The sequence below is a fragment of the Crassostrea angulata genome, chromosome 4 (assembly GCF_025612915.1).
Source record: "Crassostrea angulata isolate pt1a10 chromosome 4, ASM2561291v2, whole genome shotgun sequence".
NCBI classification, from domain to species: Eukaryota; Metazoa; Mollusca; class Bivalvia; order Ostreida; family Ostreidae; genus Magallana; species Magallana angulata.
The window spans coordinates 47,514,929-47,534,535 of NC_069114.1; the positions used below are offsets into that span (position 1 = coordinate 47,514,929).

General features: G+C 32.0%; 1 protein-coding gene across 1 annotated transcript; it reads left to right on the forward strand.

Moving 5' to 3' along the window:
- Positions 1-12,685: 12,685 nt before the first annotated feature.
- Positions 12,686-19,313, forward strand: LOC128181909 (uncharacterized). Its single transcript, XM_052850477.1, has 3 exons — positions 12,686-12,998; positions 13,111-13,275; positions 17,381-19,313. Exons 1-3 carry the CDS (start codon positions 12,686-12,688, stop codon positions 17,614-17,616), a joined length of 714 nt encoding a protein of 237 aa, XP_052706437.1. The 3' UTR covers positions 17,617-19,313.
- The last annotated feature ends 294 nt before the right edge of the window (positions 19,314-19,607 follow it).

The following is a 19,607-nucleotide window of genomic DNA, read 5'->3' on the forward strand; positions in this document are numbered from 1 at the left end:
TACCTAAAAAATTACCATTTTCTGTTAAAGTTTTCAAATTTATACTTTTTAGTGTCAAGGTATTTTAAAGTAGTGAAATTTGTTCTAATATCTGTAAATAACACTTGAATTGTTAGGGTTTTACTAAAACAACGTTAACGTTTTCTTTTGATTTATGATTAATTGACCATTGATATAACATTTTCTTCTTCGGCATCTGGCGCAAGATTTCCCAGAAGATATGTGAAATTGTTTGTGACATAGTGTGCTGTAATCTAAACAATGATTTTCAAATCAATCCCATATATCAAATGCTTTACAGTTTCATCCTCTATAAAAAATTAAACGATTAAGGACAACATTAAGCGATTGTGATATTCCTGTATGGCAGAGACTTCCTCTGTAACGTTGAGATTTTTTTAGTTATATATCAAATGTTAACAGGATAAAAGTATCAGAGTCTGTGTCACTCTGACCTTGATATTAATATACTGAAAACCAACTTTTATTCGCGTGTGAGAGATTTTCGCGAGGTTAGCGAGAGCCTTGTCGTCGCGAATATTTCTCGCCGCGAACCAATCCTTTGTAAATAGTTTTTATAACAATACAAGTCTAGATAAGGCTTGGTCGCGAACATAAGTCGTCGCGAACAAGTTTATCGGCAGTTAATCGCGAAATATAGTCGCCGCGAATAGAAATTGGTTAACAGAAATTCAAAATGACTGCTTTATATGTAACTTTGTCTAAGTTTTTGCAAGGTCAACAAGGTCGATCTCAAAATTGTTTAATAATGCATTCCTTAAAAGAACATTTGTATCATCGCTACTTCCTGCTGAGTTTGGTAATATTTAACTGCAATTTGTGAATAAAAAGTGAACATTTAGTATCTAAACATCTATTTCTTATCCTGTATTTCAATCCCAATGGCGTAGCGCCCTTTACACAAAAACGCAAATGAATACACAAAATTTTGCAAAGCATAGGTCTTATGATTTGAGTTTCCTATTGTTTGCACGTAAACAAATCGTATTGAGACTCCACTGCATATTTAGTATTCAGTTCTCAACGTAAACCATGCATTTACTACGATTCCGGAAAATACCGTCATTCCATACTTTACATTAAAATTAATTGGAAGTTCGTTTGAATCATAAATTAATATGGACGAGCTATACCTTTGACTTTCATGTTATTGGCTTAAAGAATGATCTACAATAAACTTATTAAAATGAGATGAACAACTTTTAACTCCTTTCAAGTTTAAATATTCATACTAAAATCTGAAAACACATCAAGTTTTGAGTGTTTGTCCGTAATTGTATTCTGTCAGTCTATACTTACATGTAATGTAAAGTCGGCCGTCGGGTGATTAAAATTTTGACAAAGTCACAATACATTGTGATAAACTTGATCAAAAATTTGTCATTTAGGTAAGCAAGTTACGGTTTGAATAATAGACCTGTTTCAAAACGCCTATTATCTTTAGTCATATGCAGTTGGTTTCCGCTGGGGTATCATGCAATGTTTCATATATATATATTCTTTTAAAATTCAACATTTCCCTTACACATACAGTATGTAAAATTGTAACATTTTGAGACAATATCTCATCACCAAAAGCCTGTAAATCTAAAAGCTAAAACCTAAAATCCAAGAGCATCGGGGGTCTTGAAATTTTAAAGAAAATATTCGATGAGTACCAGGTAAATAATGTTTGTCTCGGAATTCAGCAACTTTTGTTCATATTTATTGGAATCATAATACTTAAAAATGTCATATTTTAAAGGCAGTTTTGTCATTCAAATAACATAAAATCCAGGAGCTTCCGGGGGCTTTGCCCCCTGGGCCCCCACCAGGGCTCTGCTCTGGACCCGCTGGTGGCCTCAAAGCGGCCCCCAGACCCCCTACCTTTTTTTGAATACAGTAAATTAAAAAGTAGCTACGCCACTGAATCCTGAAAAGAATTTTGTACAAACATCAATGGGACGAAAAAGAAGCTATGTTGTCGTGAAAAGCGGGTTGTTTTTTTGCTCTGTTTTATGTTTCTTACCAGCAGCAGAATTTGCGAAAGGTTTTCTTTGTTTATCCGAGTGAGGAGCAATATCACACGTATGATGTCAATTTTACGAAGTTATTCTTGTTGACTAATTGAGGATTTTGTTCAGTCTGTAGTGAAGTTCAAAGACACAGCCATAGATACGTCCATTTTTTCACGTATAAATAACTAAAATTAACAACTGGATTAACCAATAACTTAATGTGATTAGAGTTAAATTTGATACATTTCAATAAATATAAATTGATGACTAATGCAGAACCATTGTTGAAGTAGTCTGTAACTTTTGATAAGAATGGATTTAAATATGAACATTAAGTTTTAAATATAAATTACCGTCTATTGTGATGTAACGTTGTTACAAAACATGTGTAAAATCTGTCTGTGAGTTTTTACCTTACACATAAAGATTGCATTTTACACATGTTTTGTAACAACGTTACATCACAATAGACGGTAATTTAAATCCAGTCTTATTCAAGGCTATAGACTACTTCCACAATGTTTCTGCATTAGTCACAGTTTCAAATAATAAAATGCAGAGACACTTTAGTTTATAAATTGATAAATTAACAAACCGTATAGATGAAGTCTCTTTTGTATTTATACTTAAGGGTAAAATTCAATGGAAATCAATTTAATAAGCTACATTATATACAATCTCTTTAATTGTGTTGACGTTTATCCTCCAATTCAATGCAAAAAATGAACCTTTTACCAATAGAATTTCTTGAAATGATGTGGTAGTTTCTAATATTTTTTTCAATCTAGTACTTTCAATCGTGTAATGTCCTAAAAGGTCAAAATAATGTTTTGCCTTGGTCAAATCAAAGTACTAATTAACCAGGTCATTAGTCTCCACAAAATAAATGTCATCAAAATGGAGGATGTTAGATTTGATGAATGGATAATAATGTCACTATATGCAAGAAGTCGCCTAGACTGCAGCAAAACCTATGAATTAGGGTAACACAATTTCAGAGGTTTCTTTTTATATCCAGAACGATTTTAGAGGCTCATTTATTGATGGTCGATGTTTGGACATATGTTTTATATTTGCTAAACGTTTATACACTAGGCAAAATTACTAACGCTCCACCTACTACTTCTTTGATTGTTTTAGATCTGAACGCAACAAAGATTGATTAGTATATTATTTTAACAGTTTATAATAATACAGAAAATGAAACATCATTTGTTGTAATCTTATCGACCAGTTGCTTTGAGTACTGTTTATGAAACATTGGTACCCCCCATTATGTGATTCACATATCAATATCAGGTGTGGGCTCCATTTGCTCGTATAAATGGGATCTGTCTGTCTTTTCGCCTAGTATTTACGTGACGCTTTGGAATTCTTGCTCGGTCCCTCACACTTCCGGTTTGCGCAAATTTCCGGTACAACCTTGCAATTGACGTGTGGTCCCTTTTAAACACTTTGGCTACCTTAAACGACATTTTTTTTTTATTTGATAAGCATGCTGTGTCATGTTTTAGCAAATATCACCGGTAATCGTACAATTATTAACATTTTTTCTAACCTCACTAAAGGAGCATTCTGCAGAGACCATACCAACTGTCCTGCCACGCTCTTCTGCGATCAAACGCGCCATACCCCGTCGGGTTTTTTGTGAGGTTTTAGTAATGCATGCATCAATAATAAGATCACAAAAAATGTCTTACTTATAATTTAGGTGACTTATTTAAACATCAAGTATATCTTTAAAAAATTCTAGGATGTAAATATTATTTTATTTCAAATGGTGCGATAGCAATTTTGTCCAGTGTATACATGTGTTCGTAAAAACAGATGAATATGTATACTTTTTTATTATTCTTATTTATTTTTACATTATTACATCCATTTGATATATTACGCAAATATCTATATTTGTTATCATGACATGTATGTTCCGGTACCTAAGATGTATTTAATTTATGCTCTACTGGTTCCAACGGTTGCACCATAAAAATATTAAAATGAAAATGTTTTGAAATGAACATTTTAGAGAGAGAGAAGGGGGTAAAAATAAACAATGTATGTCGAAGTCAGCTTTTTAACCTAATTTAACTATACTTGATAAACAGCGAATAAACAAAATGCAATCAGATTCCTTTCCAAAATATATCTTGATTCTTATAACACAAGAATTGATATCAAAATACAAAATTATCATCATACTTTTTTATCCTTATGATGTCGTTGCCGTTATGGATGTATAAATACATTGTAACAATTGTTTTTGTATTTCATTTAAAAAAAGGAGTCATCATTATTGATTTTCGTTTGAAAAATCTTATACAAGCATACGAAAACTGAAACAAAATCAATCAAACATTATTAAAATACAAAATAACAATGTTTTCAACAAATATCGATTTTAATAAACATGTTTTGTTTATTGGAGGAAGATGTACTACGACAAAGGTAGATTAATATTGAAACAGAGAAAATCCGAAATAATTTTTTCTAAACTGGTTTTCTCTTAAAATCTTTCTGTAGCAATGTAAATGCAAAAGTTAAGTTTCTATGTGTTTGTTCATATCATTTTACATTATTTATGGTTGAATTATCTCGTGTATAACTTTCTATCGCTGGCTGGCAAATGCTGGAAAAAATCTTTAAAATACATAAAATCAATTCCAGATAGAATATCTCAAAAATTTGATTATTGATCTTATACAATGTTAGTGTCAACAGATTACAGACAATGAAATAGTTTTAGACAATCAATGTTTTTTGAGCTCCTATTAGTCAGGTTTTTTATGTAAAACTCGATAAAAAATGGGTAGAATTTTGAAAATTTATAGAGGAAATTCAGACTAACTTAAACTTTAAAAATAAGCTAAAACTTTTCATTGAAATATAAAATTAAAAAAGCTTTTTGTATTTGATATTTTTCCAACGAACAAAAAAATTGTTCTATTATTTCTGATAATTACAAAATAAAGAAAATCATGGAAAGGTTGGACAATTTTGACAAATTTATCAATAAAAATTCAGAGGTCATTAACATATAAAGTAGGCAATTGACCTAGTTATTTGAAAGAGAAAATAACACCACAAATGTATGCTACAATGTAAATAAGTATTTTTTATTAGTGGATATCTTCGCCCCGGGATAAACGTAATCCTTAGTATAATGACTTAACAAATCCAAAAAACATCTATCAAATCAGAAATTAGACAAACATACGGCGGCGTGGAAGGGCCAGATGAAAACATAAAAAATTCTTCTTTGTTCGGACAAACAAGTTATTAGTTCGGACGAATTAGGATTTGTTCGGACGAATTAGGATTTGTTTGGACGAATAAGTTATTTGTTTGGACGAATTAGGATTTGTTCGGACGAATTACATATTTGTTCGGACAAATAAGTTATTTGTTCGGACGAATTAGGATTTGTTCGGACAAATTATGATTTGTTCGGACAAATAAGTTATTTGTTCGGACAAATTATGATTAGTTCAGACAAATAAGTTATTTGTTCGGACGATTTAGGATTTGTTCGGACGAATTAGCTATTTGTTCGGACGAATTAGATATTTGTTCGGACAAATAACTTATTTGTTCGGACGAATTAGGATTTGTTCGGACAAATAACTTATTTGTTCGGACGAATAAGTTATAAATAGTGGTACATGTATGAGAGAGAGAGAGAGAGAGAGAGAGAGAGAGAGAGAGAGAGAGATGTCATAATCATGGATACATAAATGTGAAAAGTCTAATCAGTTTACATGATCATGCGCGGATCCAGAAAAATTTACCGGGGTGGTGGTGATGGTGGGGGGGGGGGGGTCTGATAGATAGTTTTGTTTGCGGGGTGGGGGTGCACATTTTCACATTTATGTATCCATGATTATGACATCTCTCTCTCTCTCTCTTTCTCTCTCTCTCATACATGTACCACTATTAATAACTTATTCGTCCGAACAAATAGCTAATTCGTCCGAACAAATAGCTAATTCGTCCGAACAAATCATAATTCGTCCGAACAAATAAGTTATTTGTCCGAACAAATAGCTAATTCGTCCGAACAAATAAATTATTTGTCCGAACAAATCCTAATTCGTCCGAACAAATAACTTATTTGTCCGAACAAATCCTAGTTCGTCCGAACAAATCCTAATTCGTCCGAACAAATAACTTATTCGTCCGAACACATAGCTAATTCGTCCGAACAAGTAATTCATTTGTCAGAACGAATCCTAATTCGTCCGAACAAATCGTAATTCGTCCGAACAAATTACTTATTCGTCCTAACAAATAGCTAATTCGTCCGAACGAATAAGATTAATTTTTTTTCCTCTGGCCCTTCCACGCCGCCGTACAAACATGTATTGGTCTCTTATTTTTCCAGCATTTCTTGTCATAATTGATTTTTTCACGATAAAATTGAATCAAATGCATAGCACATATTTGTGCACTTATGTCATCAATGTTTGAAATTTATGTCTTAAAAATCTACATTTCTTTAGTGGATGCCTTTGTCATCAAACTGTTATATCAGATTTTTATTTGATGTCCTTTTAACTCTCCGTGTTGTAAATGATTATGACGTCATAATGTGTTGTTATAGTGACTATTTGCATTTAGATGCATCATCTTAAAGAGTTTAGGAGAAACTTGAAAAATAAAACAGTATAGATGAAATATTTTTATTTATGCATGTACATAAAATTGTTCCTATGTAGCCTTCACTTACCCGGAAAACGAACACGTGTTCATTAGACACACGCGTTACTTAAACGTAGAAAATTACATAAATTTACACGATTATGATACATAAGTACGGCAAAATAAAATGTACTTTGACTTTCTTTTCAAGGTAATTGTAATTTTAAATGAATTTCTAAGCCTGATAATTTTTCTGTAAAAATAACATAACCTCAAAATGGCAAACGGATACACTTTACTTTAATAATCCTTAAAACAATCGATCCTTTAAAAAATCTTTTTTGTATCTTTACTAAAGGAGAAAAAATCATTAAAATCAAAGTAAATAAAGCTACATAATGTTAAGAGAGGCTGTCTGCAATCATCGAGAAATTTTTGGAAAGTGCAAAAAATTTTTAAACAAAAAATCCTATGATTACATATAGCATTATTGATAAATTCAATATAATTTAAATGCGTTCCTTACAATTGTATGTATTGTTTTGTTGTAACTATGGTAACGGCTACAGACTCTTTGAAAAAAACGCCAAATATGCCACATTAAATGCCAAATTTTTTTAAAATTAAAATTGTAAAATCCATTTTCAGGTCAATGAACAAAGCTCATTAAAAATTTAGTTAAAAAATAATTAAAATATTTTTTTTTAAACTTGGCTGCCATGGAAACCAAAATAACCTGACATTTTGTACGACTTAAAATTCAATAAAACAACTAATTTTTAAGCTAAGATATTTCAGTGGCACAACTTAATATGGTACAATCTTTCGTATTGGAAGAAAAAAGACATTTACACTTTTATTTCAAAAAATAAAATCAGTTTAACAACTTTCTTCTTTTTTTCCTGACCTGACGACCAATCCCATTTTTCACCATTTGCAGCTATATTTTCATATTAAAAAGATAATTCAAGGTTACATGGCTTTGAGCATGTTATGAAAAGTAAAATCAAATGATTTCTTTTGAGAACAGACTTCAACGGAGTTTATTTTCTTAAACAATTACAAGAAAATGCCAAAATGTGGATTACAACCACAATTAATCAATTGGTGGTATCTAAGGAAAAGCATTTTCTTAGTTACCAGAATGAATTTTTACATTCAAAACCAGAAATAAAAGTGTGTGACCTCCTTATATGTTGTTTACAAGATTATTTAGAATCACCTTTAAAGAACATGATTTTAGGTCTACTGTTTACAAATATGAAGGATTAATATTTACCGTTACTATGGCAATGGGAAAACAGCAATTATTTGTACAGAAACATCGCTGAATTAAAGGCGTTTAAAAAATACATATAACTGCTATTAACTCTGTAATATTATTTTGTTATTACTTGTTTAAGTAGAATAAAAATCGCTCATGGAAATTCAAATATGAAATTTTGAAAATTAAGATAACTTCCTATAAAATACTAGTAACATATTATAACAAGAAATGTATCCTTCAAGGTACCATGGTTCCGATAGCACAGTTGGGAAAGAAAAGGAATTGTGCACTTCCATGACTTTCATATTGACCTTAAGGTTATGCCTAATTGATCTTAGATACATGTATATGGTATTTTAAAGAACATGGTATGATAAGGGCCAAAATTGGAATTTCATCAAATCAGAGATACAGGTATGAAGTTGATTTTAAATCTTGTACAATTTAACTAATTATATAATAATAATGACATATTCTTGGTATATCTGGCACATGTATGCATTTAAGCATGCCTTATGCTCAGGTAAGCTAAGAATACAATCATGGGCATGGGCTCCTTCAAAGCTTTGAAATGGGTCCATGACTATTGAAAGCTATTATAAAAGAGCCAAAAGCATACATAAACTGGATTTGATCATTTCTAATTTTAAATGAACATATAAATTAAATGAAAAAAATATTGCCTTCAAAGATCTTCACTAAAAAAGTTTCTTTTTAAAATATGCATACTGCTTCCAACTTTCGAACCTACATGTATACCTCTTCATCAGAACAAAATCAAGGTTTTTCCAATTATCAGTATTTTGTGTCATTATCATGATAATTGCAATTTAATTCTACCAAAACTGAGTAGAACTTATATGTATCTAATCCAGATTTGTGTATTTTGAAATATTTACCAATAGAACATTATTATTTTTTGTAAAAGATTTGTCCAATCCGAATTATTGCCTAATCTGACCAATTCATATGGAAACATTGATGTCTAGATTAGACAAGTTCTATTATTTTTTCCCAAGCCCCCATTTTATTTAAATAAGAACTAAAATAACAATACAGGTTTCTAAAAATTATCGGTTTAGATAGACATAAAGCTTATAAAATAACAATACTAAAGGTGCATCTGTCATAATGGATATTGTACATTTGCAACTTCGTCTCGCAGTTGTTTATTTTATCAGGGATAGGATTAGCAACAGCATGTTTATGTACAGCAGAAAACTTATAACGAGTCAACTCAGGGATATATATTTTCAAACCACTGTAGCTTTAGTCTTGCACTAACAAACTGAGAATCTGCCTCTGAGCTCCCCAACTTGCAATAATACTGTATGCAGTAGTATCTAACATCTTCTCTGTTAGCTTATCACCGCTGCGACCCGAGTTCGACCCCCGTGATCGACAGTGGTTGTATGTGATAGGGTATGGTGGTCGCCCACTTGGACACAGTTTGGTGCAAATGTAATGGAGACCCAGTTGTTTATTTCCATGAGGTAATAATGAATCAAAGGGAACGTGTATAAATAGTTTGTTAAAAGACCGATGTCCATGACTTCGCCTACGTCTCTTAGTGTTGTTAAAAAGTCCCATTACATTAACATTGGTACACTGTGGACTTGAAAGATTCCCCACACTTTCAACATTATCGTTGCATCCATACAGAAAGGCCGTACCTAGTTTTATTATCCAAATTTCTTCTTGTTGTCCTCGGCATGGCGTACTCAGTGATGGGCTATTGGTATGATGGTTATTTTTTTCTAGAATTCTAACTTTCATAGACAAAACAGAATGATCAGTGGAATTAAAACGTTTGTATAAAACTTGCTGACCGCCATTATTGATTTGAAATCTATGACCTATTAAATGACAATAAAGCCAAGAAAATAACGACTTTACATCGTTTCCATGTTTCTACAAAAACGCTCCGTTTCTTAAATACATTCGATCATTGACATTGTTCGATCTGCCGCAATGTGTGGTTTGCGCATATGCGAGCCACCGCTGCACCTGTTCACACTTTTTTTTAATATCTCAACTTGTATATTTATTCCATTAGATCCATCGTAGGGAAATTTCCAATAACGTTGTCAAGTGCGTAGGTACCGTCTAAAAATTTGATTTTATTTCTAAAGTTTGAAGGACAAATTATATTTTTACGATGAAAAAAAAAAATACTTTGAGGGAGAGAATTGGAGAACCTCAATGTTTATATTTAAGATTTAGTTTGAAAAATTACAATGATTTTAAAACCAGAAGGTTAATGGTAAATAATAATTATTCTACATTTGTGTAAAATTTCAGGCGAATTACATTGTATTGTAAAGCACGAGTAATGGTTGCATTACAATTACCATCACTTTGTGAAAAGTCAATAATAAGTTTTTAAAAAGTAAAGATTTCTTGCAAATGTTTCAAATATAAAACTCACGTTAACATGTCCACAGGTTAATGTTCACTATCAGGTTAAAATTAATTTTAGTTTATGAATGAAAATTTGCAGTTTATGATTATCAAAGTTTGAATGATTTCATCTTTTAACCGCATCCTGTCGGGTTTGAAAATCTTCCATGCTACATGTATACTAAATTAACTTTCTACAGGTGCATGAAAGCTGGGACTGAAAGATACTCTCTGGCAATCTTTATCTTGGGATAAATTAAGTGTTCATGCAAAATAGAAAAAAATACATGAATCTTGTATTTTCCATCAGTCCAAACAAATGGATTATAATAATCGAAGTGATTTTTAGGCTTTAGCACTTCTTAAAACAATAAAACATTTCGATACTTAAATTATCCTGATGGCATTGTGTGTTGTTGACACATTCTTCACAGTAAAGTATTTAATGCACAACTAATTAGAATTAATTTTTCAAATGATTTCAAACTCATAATAGCAACAGTTTTAAAAATGTTATTAAATTGTGTTGTTATGGCTAGTAATGTTGACAAATATAACGATGGAAGTAAAAACGGATTCTTTTTATAAAAAAATTTTTTATACATCTAGAATAATTTTATCTCAAGGATTATGTCTTTAAATTTTTAACCAAATGCAATTTCAGTTATTCAACTTATCATAATTTTAATAATGAACATAGTTACATAGATAGGCATAGTATTGCAAACAAATGCCAGCATTTTGCTAGATTTTGGAAAGTAATGCATTACATTACAATTACTTGTAATGCTAAATCTATGGTATTACATGCATTACTTTGAAACATGTAATGCATTGTTATGCATTATCATTACATTTAGCTATACCCCAAGCCTGGTGTAAACCTTTTGCATAACAAAAACCTTTCTGTTACAATCAATATATCTAAAATTAATCAATGGTAAAAGATTTTGGCATTATGTCACAATTACATGCTCAACATACATCTCTAATAAAATTTTGTTCAAATTTTTAAAAAATATTACAGATGACTATTTTCATTCTGAACTTATTTTTATAATCGATTGTTGCATTATAAGAATTATCTAATTTGAAATCATAAACGTAGAATACATGTATTTGATATTTTGAATACTTCTAAAGAATAAAATATTTGAATGTATTGCTTGGTACAATGCAAACTATTTTGATCATTATGAATACTTATTAACAAGTATGAGTATATGTATTATGGTGATTTACGTTATTAATACGTAGGCAAAAAAATGCTTAGCTTAAAAAAGTTTTCGTCTCTATTTAAATTAATTTCAATTTGATAATAAAGTGAATGGATTTTGAAAATGCAGGAAGTTTACATCGGCTCCAAAACATTTAATTACCAGCTGTTCTCATTATTTTAACTTGCACTACATATTTGAAGTGATGACGGAGTTGTGTAATAATGAATTGTAAAAAAAAAAACCCGATTAAAGTTGGTTGTGGGGATAGGGGCCAATTTTTTATTAAATAGATGTATAGATGTCATACTTAAAAAGCTCACGATTTTGTAATAAGAATGTCATACTGAAAAAGCATTGAAAAAGCATTGGTTTTCATAATTCTCAAACCTTCATTGCTTAATACAAATCTTCTCAGAATGCATGTGTTGAGAATTGACTGTCGCCTGTGACGTATATTTTGGAAATCGGCTTCAGAAACTATGTTTATCTAGTTGTAACATATTGGGGGATTCGCTTTCGTTGTAGCTTGATTCCGGAAATCGGCTCCAGCAACTATGTTTATCTAGTTGTAACATATTGGGGGATTCGCTTTCGTTGTAGCTTGATTCCGGAAATCGGCTTCAGCAACTATGTTTATCTAGTTGTAACACATTGAGGGATTCGCTATCGTTGTTGCGTGATTCCGGAAATCGGCTTCAGCCACTGTGTTTATCAGCTGTGTGTAGTGAAGCATATTTTCAGTCATCTCGTACTCAAAGGATTTTGAGAAAGCAGATTAAAAATTAAAAAAAAAATAACGTCTTGAGTCCTTTGAATGATCGGAAAAAACTAAATAAATGTGTTGTACAAAACATTAAAAAAATCAAACAAAGCAGCTTTAAATCAATATATACATTAAGTTTTCATTGAAATTGATTTTAATTAGTTTGATAATCAATAAAACAAAAAATGAGTTCGACGAACTTTCTTTTTAACTACAATCTTGTGTAAAATTGAGAGAAAATTGATGTAAAGAGCTCTTCATTGTTGACAAGCATTTGTGTGAGCTGACACCAGACAAGAAAAGTTAAAACTAGCTTATATTAATATTGGAAAAAAATTGTATTCTACAACAACTAGTTTGAGTTGACGTTGTTAGTTGAAAAATGTCCAGCAGAGTCCAGCTGATGTTAAATAAATGTTATATCTTGGTACAAATTATCCACGTTTTTTGTTACCAAGGAATAAACTATGTGATGGTCAGCGAGATGAGGGATATTAGATTTGACCTGTGGATTATTAGTATACCGACAACGTGGAGTCCTTTGGACTGTTCCAGGAAGTGTGAGACCAATGGTACATGTCTGTCCTTTCAGTACTCCTTTCTGAGTGGTCAATGTCGACTATTCAATACCATTTTTCTACATCAGGATGCTGGAGTGTACGACATCGGATGGCAGTTTTATATCGTATCTCATAGTATGACCAATATAAACGTTTTTCTGTCCTAAAATTTGTAAAAATTTTCAGACTCCTCCTTTTCTACTCTATTCTGTTAACTCTTTTTTAAAGAATTTTTCTTTATATCAAGGGCGCTGTAGAGACCTGTTTATAGATGGTCGAGACTTGGATATATGTTTTATGTTTGCCGGCTTCCACAATTTAACAGAGGGTAAGGAGAAATGCGCTGCAATGTCGTCAGGAATCATCTCCATCACATCAACCGAGGAAAACCAATTTCTGATCAGATTAACTGGTAACATTTTTTTTTAAGTTTCATAACAGATTAGTTGGTAACTGAACCTCTTTCTCTGCTTTTCTTTGCTCGCTTTATAGGGTTGCTTTTTGTTTCACATAATTTGTTCTGGTACTTTAAATAGTCAAATGCAATCCGTCCAAAATAAAAAAGACAAGAAAATCACATCGAAACGAAAGAAAATGCAACAAAACCAACTTCAAATATTTTTTATTATCGAATTGATATTTTTTATAATTGAAAAAATAATCAGATTCAAATAAGGATCAACAAAGGAGAAAAAAATATTCAATCATAGCAATAACTAAACCAGAAGCATATGTAATTATGTCAAAGATACAGTACAGTCAACGCAGGTCACGTGCTTAACCGCGCTCCTCCCGCGGTTAGTAATCATTTACGTGTTACACCATCGCGGTTAATTTATTGCGGTCGACGTTTTAACCGCGGCGGACGTTTTTACCGCGGCGGGGTGATCTCCCATTAACCAAGGTGATCGGAAAATTTTACCTGTACGCTATTAGACAATGAGACAGCCACCTAACATCGAGAGTCATTCTTTACTGGCCGTACATGAGGCCTGTTCAACATACCGATCTCTCTCGAGCGCTTGCCAAAATTTGTGTTGCAAGTATAGGGAATTTTGGCGAGCGCTTGCATTATTGAACACGCTTCTAATGTATTGGTTTTCATTTCATACAAATCGATTACGTATTTAACGCACGTTTTCAAAACTCCGTATCAATATTCTAAAGAAATTTGAAATTAATCTTCACCTGTTTCTATTTTCATGTACTTGTAAGATTAAGGATATAAGTATTATTTTAATTATTTTCACCTTTATCTACTTAATATAATCAGTATGTAGGTGAAGGTAAAAACTATACGTAAAAAAGGTTTTCCTCTCTATTTTTAACCATTTTTTACTCCAAATATAGTTTTAATCTATATCAATTTAAGGCATGTTTTACGACACAGTCATAAAAACTTAACGTTACCCTTAAAATACTAAATAATTTTTATATCATTTTCTGCGTGTTAAATATGAAGCTAATACATGCAAAAAACATGTTACATTAAATATCAGTGGCAAATAACGTTCTTTCGACCCCCCCCCCCCCCCTTTTTTTAGTGTAAGATGACTGGAGGTAAATTGTATTTTACTATAGTCCCCATCGTTTTTCACAAATGGTGTGTAACCACTGACAGAAAATCATTCTACGATTGAACGCACAGAATACACAGGTAAGAAACAGTTAGATAGTCAATGTAACGAGGGATCATCAGGAATTATCCTCGTACATCAAACACTTTTACTAACAGTGACAAATGCAATAAATAATTGCTTCATTTTTCTGCATTTCTAAACAGTTTAAGGTGATGAAATGTTCCTCGCCACAGAAAATCAATGTATGAAAAAAAACCCAACAAGAAATCATCTTGACGCAAGCGTCAAATTAGCCATAAAAATATAATTGTTGTATGAATCATTGCATGGTTGTTTACCTAAGAACACACCACAAAGAAGAAAATAAAAGTTGGTAGTAGTAATTTTTATGGTAAATTTAAATATACTTTCAGCAACTTGTTTTGAAGTTTAACATTTTACTATTATCATAAAGAATCGAGTTCGTTACTGTAAGCATTTCTAACGGTAATTGTTTGATCATTGCCATAGTATGAAGTAATGGAAAACACATTGATTTGTACAATACACAGTTCAACTCATCATTTTTCTCTTGGAGATTATGTTTTTCAAACCATTTTTGTAGCATTGTATTGAATGAAAACTTAAGTATTTCAGGTCTTTAGTATGTCCCGCATACCGGAATTTTCCGAATAGATTATAGTCTGGATAAAAACGCGCCAAACACGACAATCTACTAAGTATGACCTATTTTTCATTTACGAGTAAAACAAAAAATATGTGATATTTTTTAAAAGGCATAAAACATATTTCAACCTGCAAATTTACGTTTAATTCATAAAAATATTCATAATATTAATTCTATCAAAAAAGAAGTATCCCGCAGAAACGCAGTAACAATATTTAAATGTGTATAAAATAACGGACCGCCTTCCGGCGGCCCGTAATAAAACCGTCAAATGCGTCAATATAAACTAAACGCGAGAATGCACATGTGCAGAGGTTTGGTTCGGTTCAGTTTTGTTTAAGCTCACCGAAAAAAATTTTTGTTACTAATTTCATCAATGTGTGATAATGGTTGATGGCAAGAGAGATATTGACTTCTTATGAATAAGTAAGTTGAATCTAAAATTCTCTCAAAAATTAACAGAAATCGAGAAATTAGATAGTTCACTTGAAAGGGACGTGTCTTTGTTTACGCACAGACCACTACTCATGGCTCAGTCGTCGGTCACTGGAATCGATTTATCGAACACGTAACTGTATAGAACAATCTTACTAACTGTGAATACTGTGATGATTATTGAAAACTGTCAGTATCCAGAAATTGTGAAATTCTTGATCGTGATTTGATTTTTGAAAGTGTCCATACATGTAAATGAGTACAGTATCAATGGCCGACAAACACAAATCTGTAAACAATACGGATAACGTCATCTCACTGATACATCCAAATATTTTTCGGATGTGGTAAAAACCCCCAAGAAAAAGAGAAACACCTAGCTCTTCGCTACCGAGTATTGAAATTAATCCCGAGGCTGACCAATCTATGAACTCAAAGCTACCAATAAATAGTTCTACACCTGAAAACCTTGAAAACCCTATTCACTATTAAATTATTGCTTCCTTACACCCCTTATTGCCTGATGTCCTATTGGTACAGGGAATCGAAGACATTATGCGTATAGCAAGATCTGTCAAAGCAAGATGGAGAGAGAAGATTGAAGAGCTTATAGCTATGAAGGTCGCTAAAACTGTTGTCTCAAAACTAAAATCAGCAAATTAGAAAGGAAAACAGCAAGATGTTTCTTCAGACGAATTATATGGTCGTTGATCTCTTCTCCGTGCACATGTCAGCGGAATCCCCAACGCTAACGAAGAGGACACTACACGGAAGATACTATACGCGTCCAATAAAGCCTAAGTCCCACTTCAGCCCGATGACGTTTTCGTTTCACATAGAGTCGGTTGTCCCCATAACCAATCACAAAGACAAATAATCGCGAGGCTAAAAAGTGTATACGACAAGTTTCGACGTGTGAAAAACTTCAAAACATGCTTACACTATACACATTACGGTCTCTGAAGATCTAACCATATACAGAGATCGGCTGATGTTCCTTTGCAGAAAACTGTGTCGCACAAATCAACTCGAAAAAGTTTGGTCGACAAATGAAATGATTCTTATCCGTGATCTTCGCGAACGAACACATGCTATCCATAAAGAATCTGACCCCGTTCGATTTGGGCATGTCATGCAGTCCTTTGACGGACAGAGTTGTCAATTTTTGCGATTATCTAATTTTCGCATTTTTCGCAACTTCTTTAAATCGTAAATATTGGAATACGCAGAAATTATATCCTGTATCATTTTTTATAAGACACTTTTTATATCGCAAAAAATGACTGCTGCAAATTAAAACTGATACATTTTTTACCTTAATTTTCGCAAATTTTGTGACACGCGAAAAAAACTGGATGTACGGTTTATTATGCCAATGTTAACGTTTAAAGAATTAGCATACTGTTTATCGTATGTCAACAGTTTTTTTACTGTATTTGAATTTTATTACCATTTTTTTTTACATACATCCTCCTACTTTGTGGAGATATTGAGATGAATCCCGCACTTTGGACTACAAATTTCCTTGGCATTATCCATTTGAACATTACGAGTATTAGAAACAAAAGAAGCTTTTCAAACACTTTTATTCAAAGTTCTGTTCTTAATTTTTATTTACCGTTTTTTATGTTTCTTTACTACTTTGAGGTGATATTGAGGTAAACCCGGGACCTATTAAGGCCAATGTCCTTGACATTTTACATCTATTTTATTAGAACAAACCGCGTCACGAGTGTCGATACTGGTCAATGTACTTATCAAAAATGATTATAATTTTATTTGATATAAATCATCAATGAATATCAATCTTGAAGTTCTTTGTCTTTTGATTTCAGAGCCGTTTTCGAATATCTTTCTCTCAGATAGCAGCTATAAGCGACCATTTATTCAGGGTTTTTGGGATGGAAGAAACTGGGTTTTGGACAATGGGACTCTTTTGGTCTACACACAATGGGCCGATGGGCATCCAAAGATTAACCAAGACAGACATTACATAAAATTTGTAATAGGAAAATGGAAAACATCAATATCCTCAGCGATTAGACCTGTTTTTTGCAGCTATAAACTGTAGATGTTAATTGGTTGCATTATTCGCATGTCATGCTCGGTGTTTGATAATACATGTACCATGTTAGTTATCCTAATGGGGTTTTTTTGCGGAATTAATCTAATATAGTTTTTATAGGATTTCAAGGCTTTAAAAAGTCACAGTTTGAACTCACAATTTTTAACTGGGTTTTCCAACGAAAAATCCGGTTATTAAAATGGTGAAAATGGCGGGCGGGAGGCTGCCAAAAGGGTACCCTCATTGTACGGATAACTCCTCCTATAGTTTTTAAGATAGGAAGTTGTTCTTTTGCAGATCAAATCAATTGTCCATATATCAGAGGTGTGCATATTGCTAGGATTTTGATTTCCGATAATTTATCGAAAAAATACCAGCTTTTGAACTTAGTCTTTTTTTGGCAAAATATTGCATATAGGATACCCTCATTGTACGGATAACTCCTCCTACAGTTTTCAAGATAGGAAGTTGTTCTTTTGCAGATCATTGATCAATTGTACTTATATTAGAAGTGTGCATATTGCTAGAATTTTGATTACCGATAATTTATGAAAAAATACCAGCTTTTGAACTTAGTCCTTTTTGTCAAAATATTGCATGTAGGGTACCCTCATTGTACGGATAACTCCTCCTACAGTTTTCAAGATAAGAAGTTGTTCTTTTGCAGATTAATTGTACATACATGTACATCAGAGGTGTGCATATTGTTAGGATTTTGATTTCTGATTATTTATGAAAAAAATACTAGCTTTTGAACGTTGTCATTTTTTGGCAAAATGTTGCAAATAGGGTACTCCATTTCACTGGATACGGGTTGACATGGATTATGGATACAGTTCACATAAAAGAAAACCCGGTTTGCTGTCACATTGACAGCTTTTCACTTGTTATTATCTGATTTAATTTTTTTTAATCTTTAAATGCTTACTTAAATATGTGTATTAAGATGTGCTAACATTTGTTTTTATTGTATGATAAAAGTAGAAAAAACTGCAAAGTGTAAACAATCTTTTCATAACTAAATGAAAATCGTATTACAGATTATAGATTATAGATAATTAACAAAATGAGAAGTATACTTTATCTGTAGCTAACAGATACTATTTCTACAGTGTACAATTTAGTTACATCGCCCGAATACCTATATCGCTAAATCCTCATACAAAAAAACCCGAAAATACAAAATGTTTTTAAAACAATTTGTGTGGTACATTGTTTCTTTTATGAACTGGTCAAATGCTGTTGTTCTTTGTTAACGTAGAGGCTTAATAACCTTTTTAAAGTAACGAATCAAGATAACACACGCAATTCGTTTTTATCCTGATATAGATCATATTTCTTATTCATTAAATGCTAGGCACTACATTTTTCCATTGCTTCATGTACATGTTGAGGAACTTCGATTGCTAACTGTGTGTATTTTAGTGTGAATATCAGTCAACAAAATGGTCTATTCTGTGGATATAGTATTTAAAAAAATGAACACAAACTAAAGATTTGTATTAAGCCAAATTGAACTCAAATCTAAAATCATCAGAGTATTATTTCTTGGGACAAATCACATTTGATGTTCATGACAACAGAGCCCAATAAACAAATGAGTTAACTTGATTCGGATTTCCTACTGCAAAGGAATTCTTTTCACTAGAGTGTTTTCTTCTATAAAGTTTTGCCGCACAGAAAACCTGATATTGATACATATGTACTGCTTTTTAAATTTCTTTTTGGTATGTTAGTTTAAAATGTTAATATTAAAAATAAGCTTTGTAAATAAAGTGTTTTTTAAACAAACTGTTTATGTTTTTGTTATGCATGAAAAAAATGACAATAACAAACCGTTATCCATTTCAAAAACCCATAAAACGAAATAGAAATTCAAAGCAAAGCAACACAGCCTCCAAATAGATAGAGGTAGGATCAGGTGCCTAGGAGGAGCCTCTGCTGACTGGTCACACTCGCCGTGTGCTCTTTGTCGTAATCGGGAAAAAAACCCGGAA

Coding starts and splice junctions, on each gene's coding strand:
- LOC128181909 (XM_052850477.1), top strand. CDS start 12,686: ATGTCCAGCAGAGTCCAGCTGATGTTAAATAAATGTTATATCTTGGTA. Junction 12,999..13,110: donor GTTTTATATCGTATCTCATA/GTATGACCAATA, acceptor CTTTATATCAAG/GGCGCTGTAGAGACCTGTTT. Junction 13,276..17,380: donor ATTTCTGATCAGATTAACTG/GTAACATTTTTT, acceptor TTTTGATTTCAG/AGCCGTTTTCGAATATCTTT.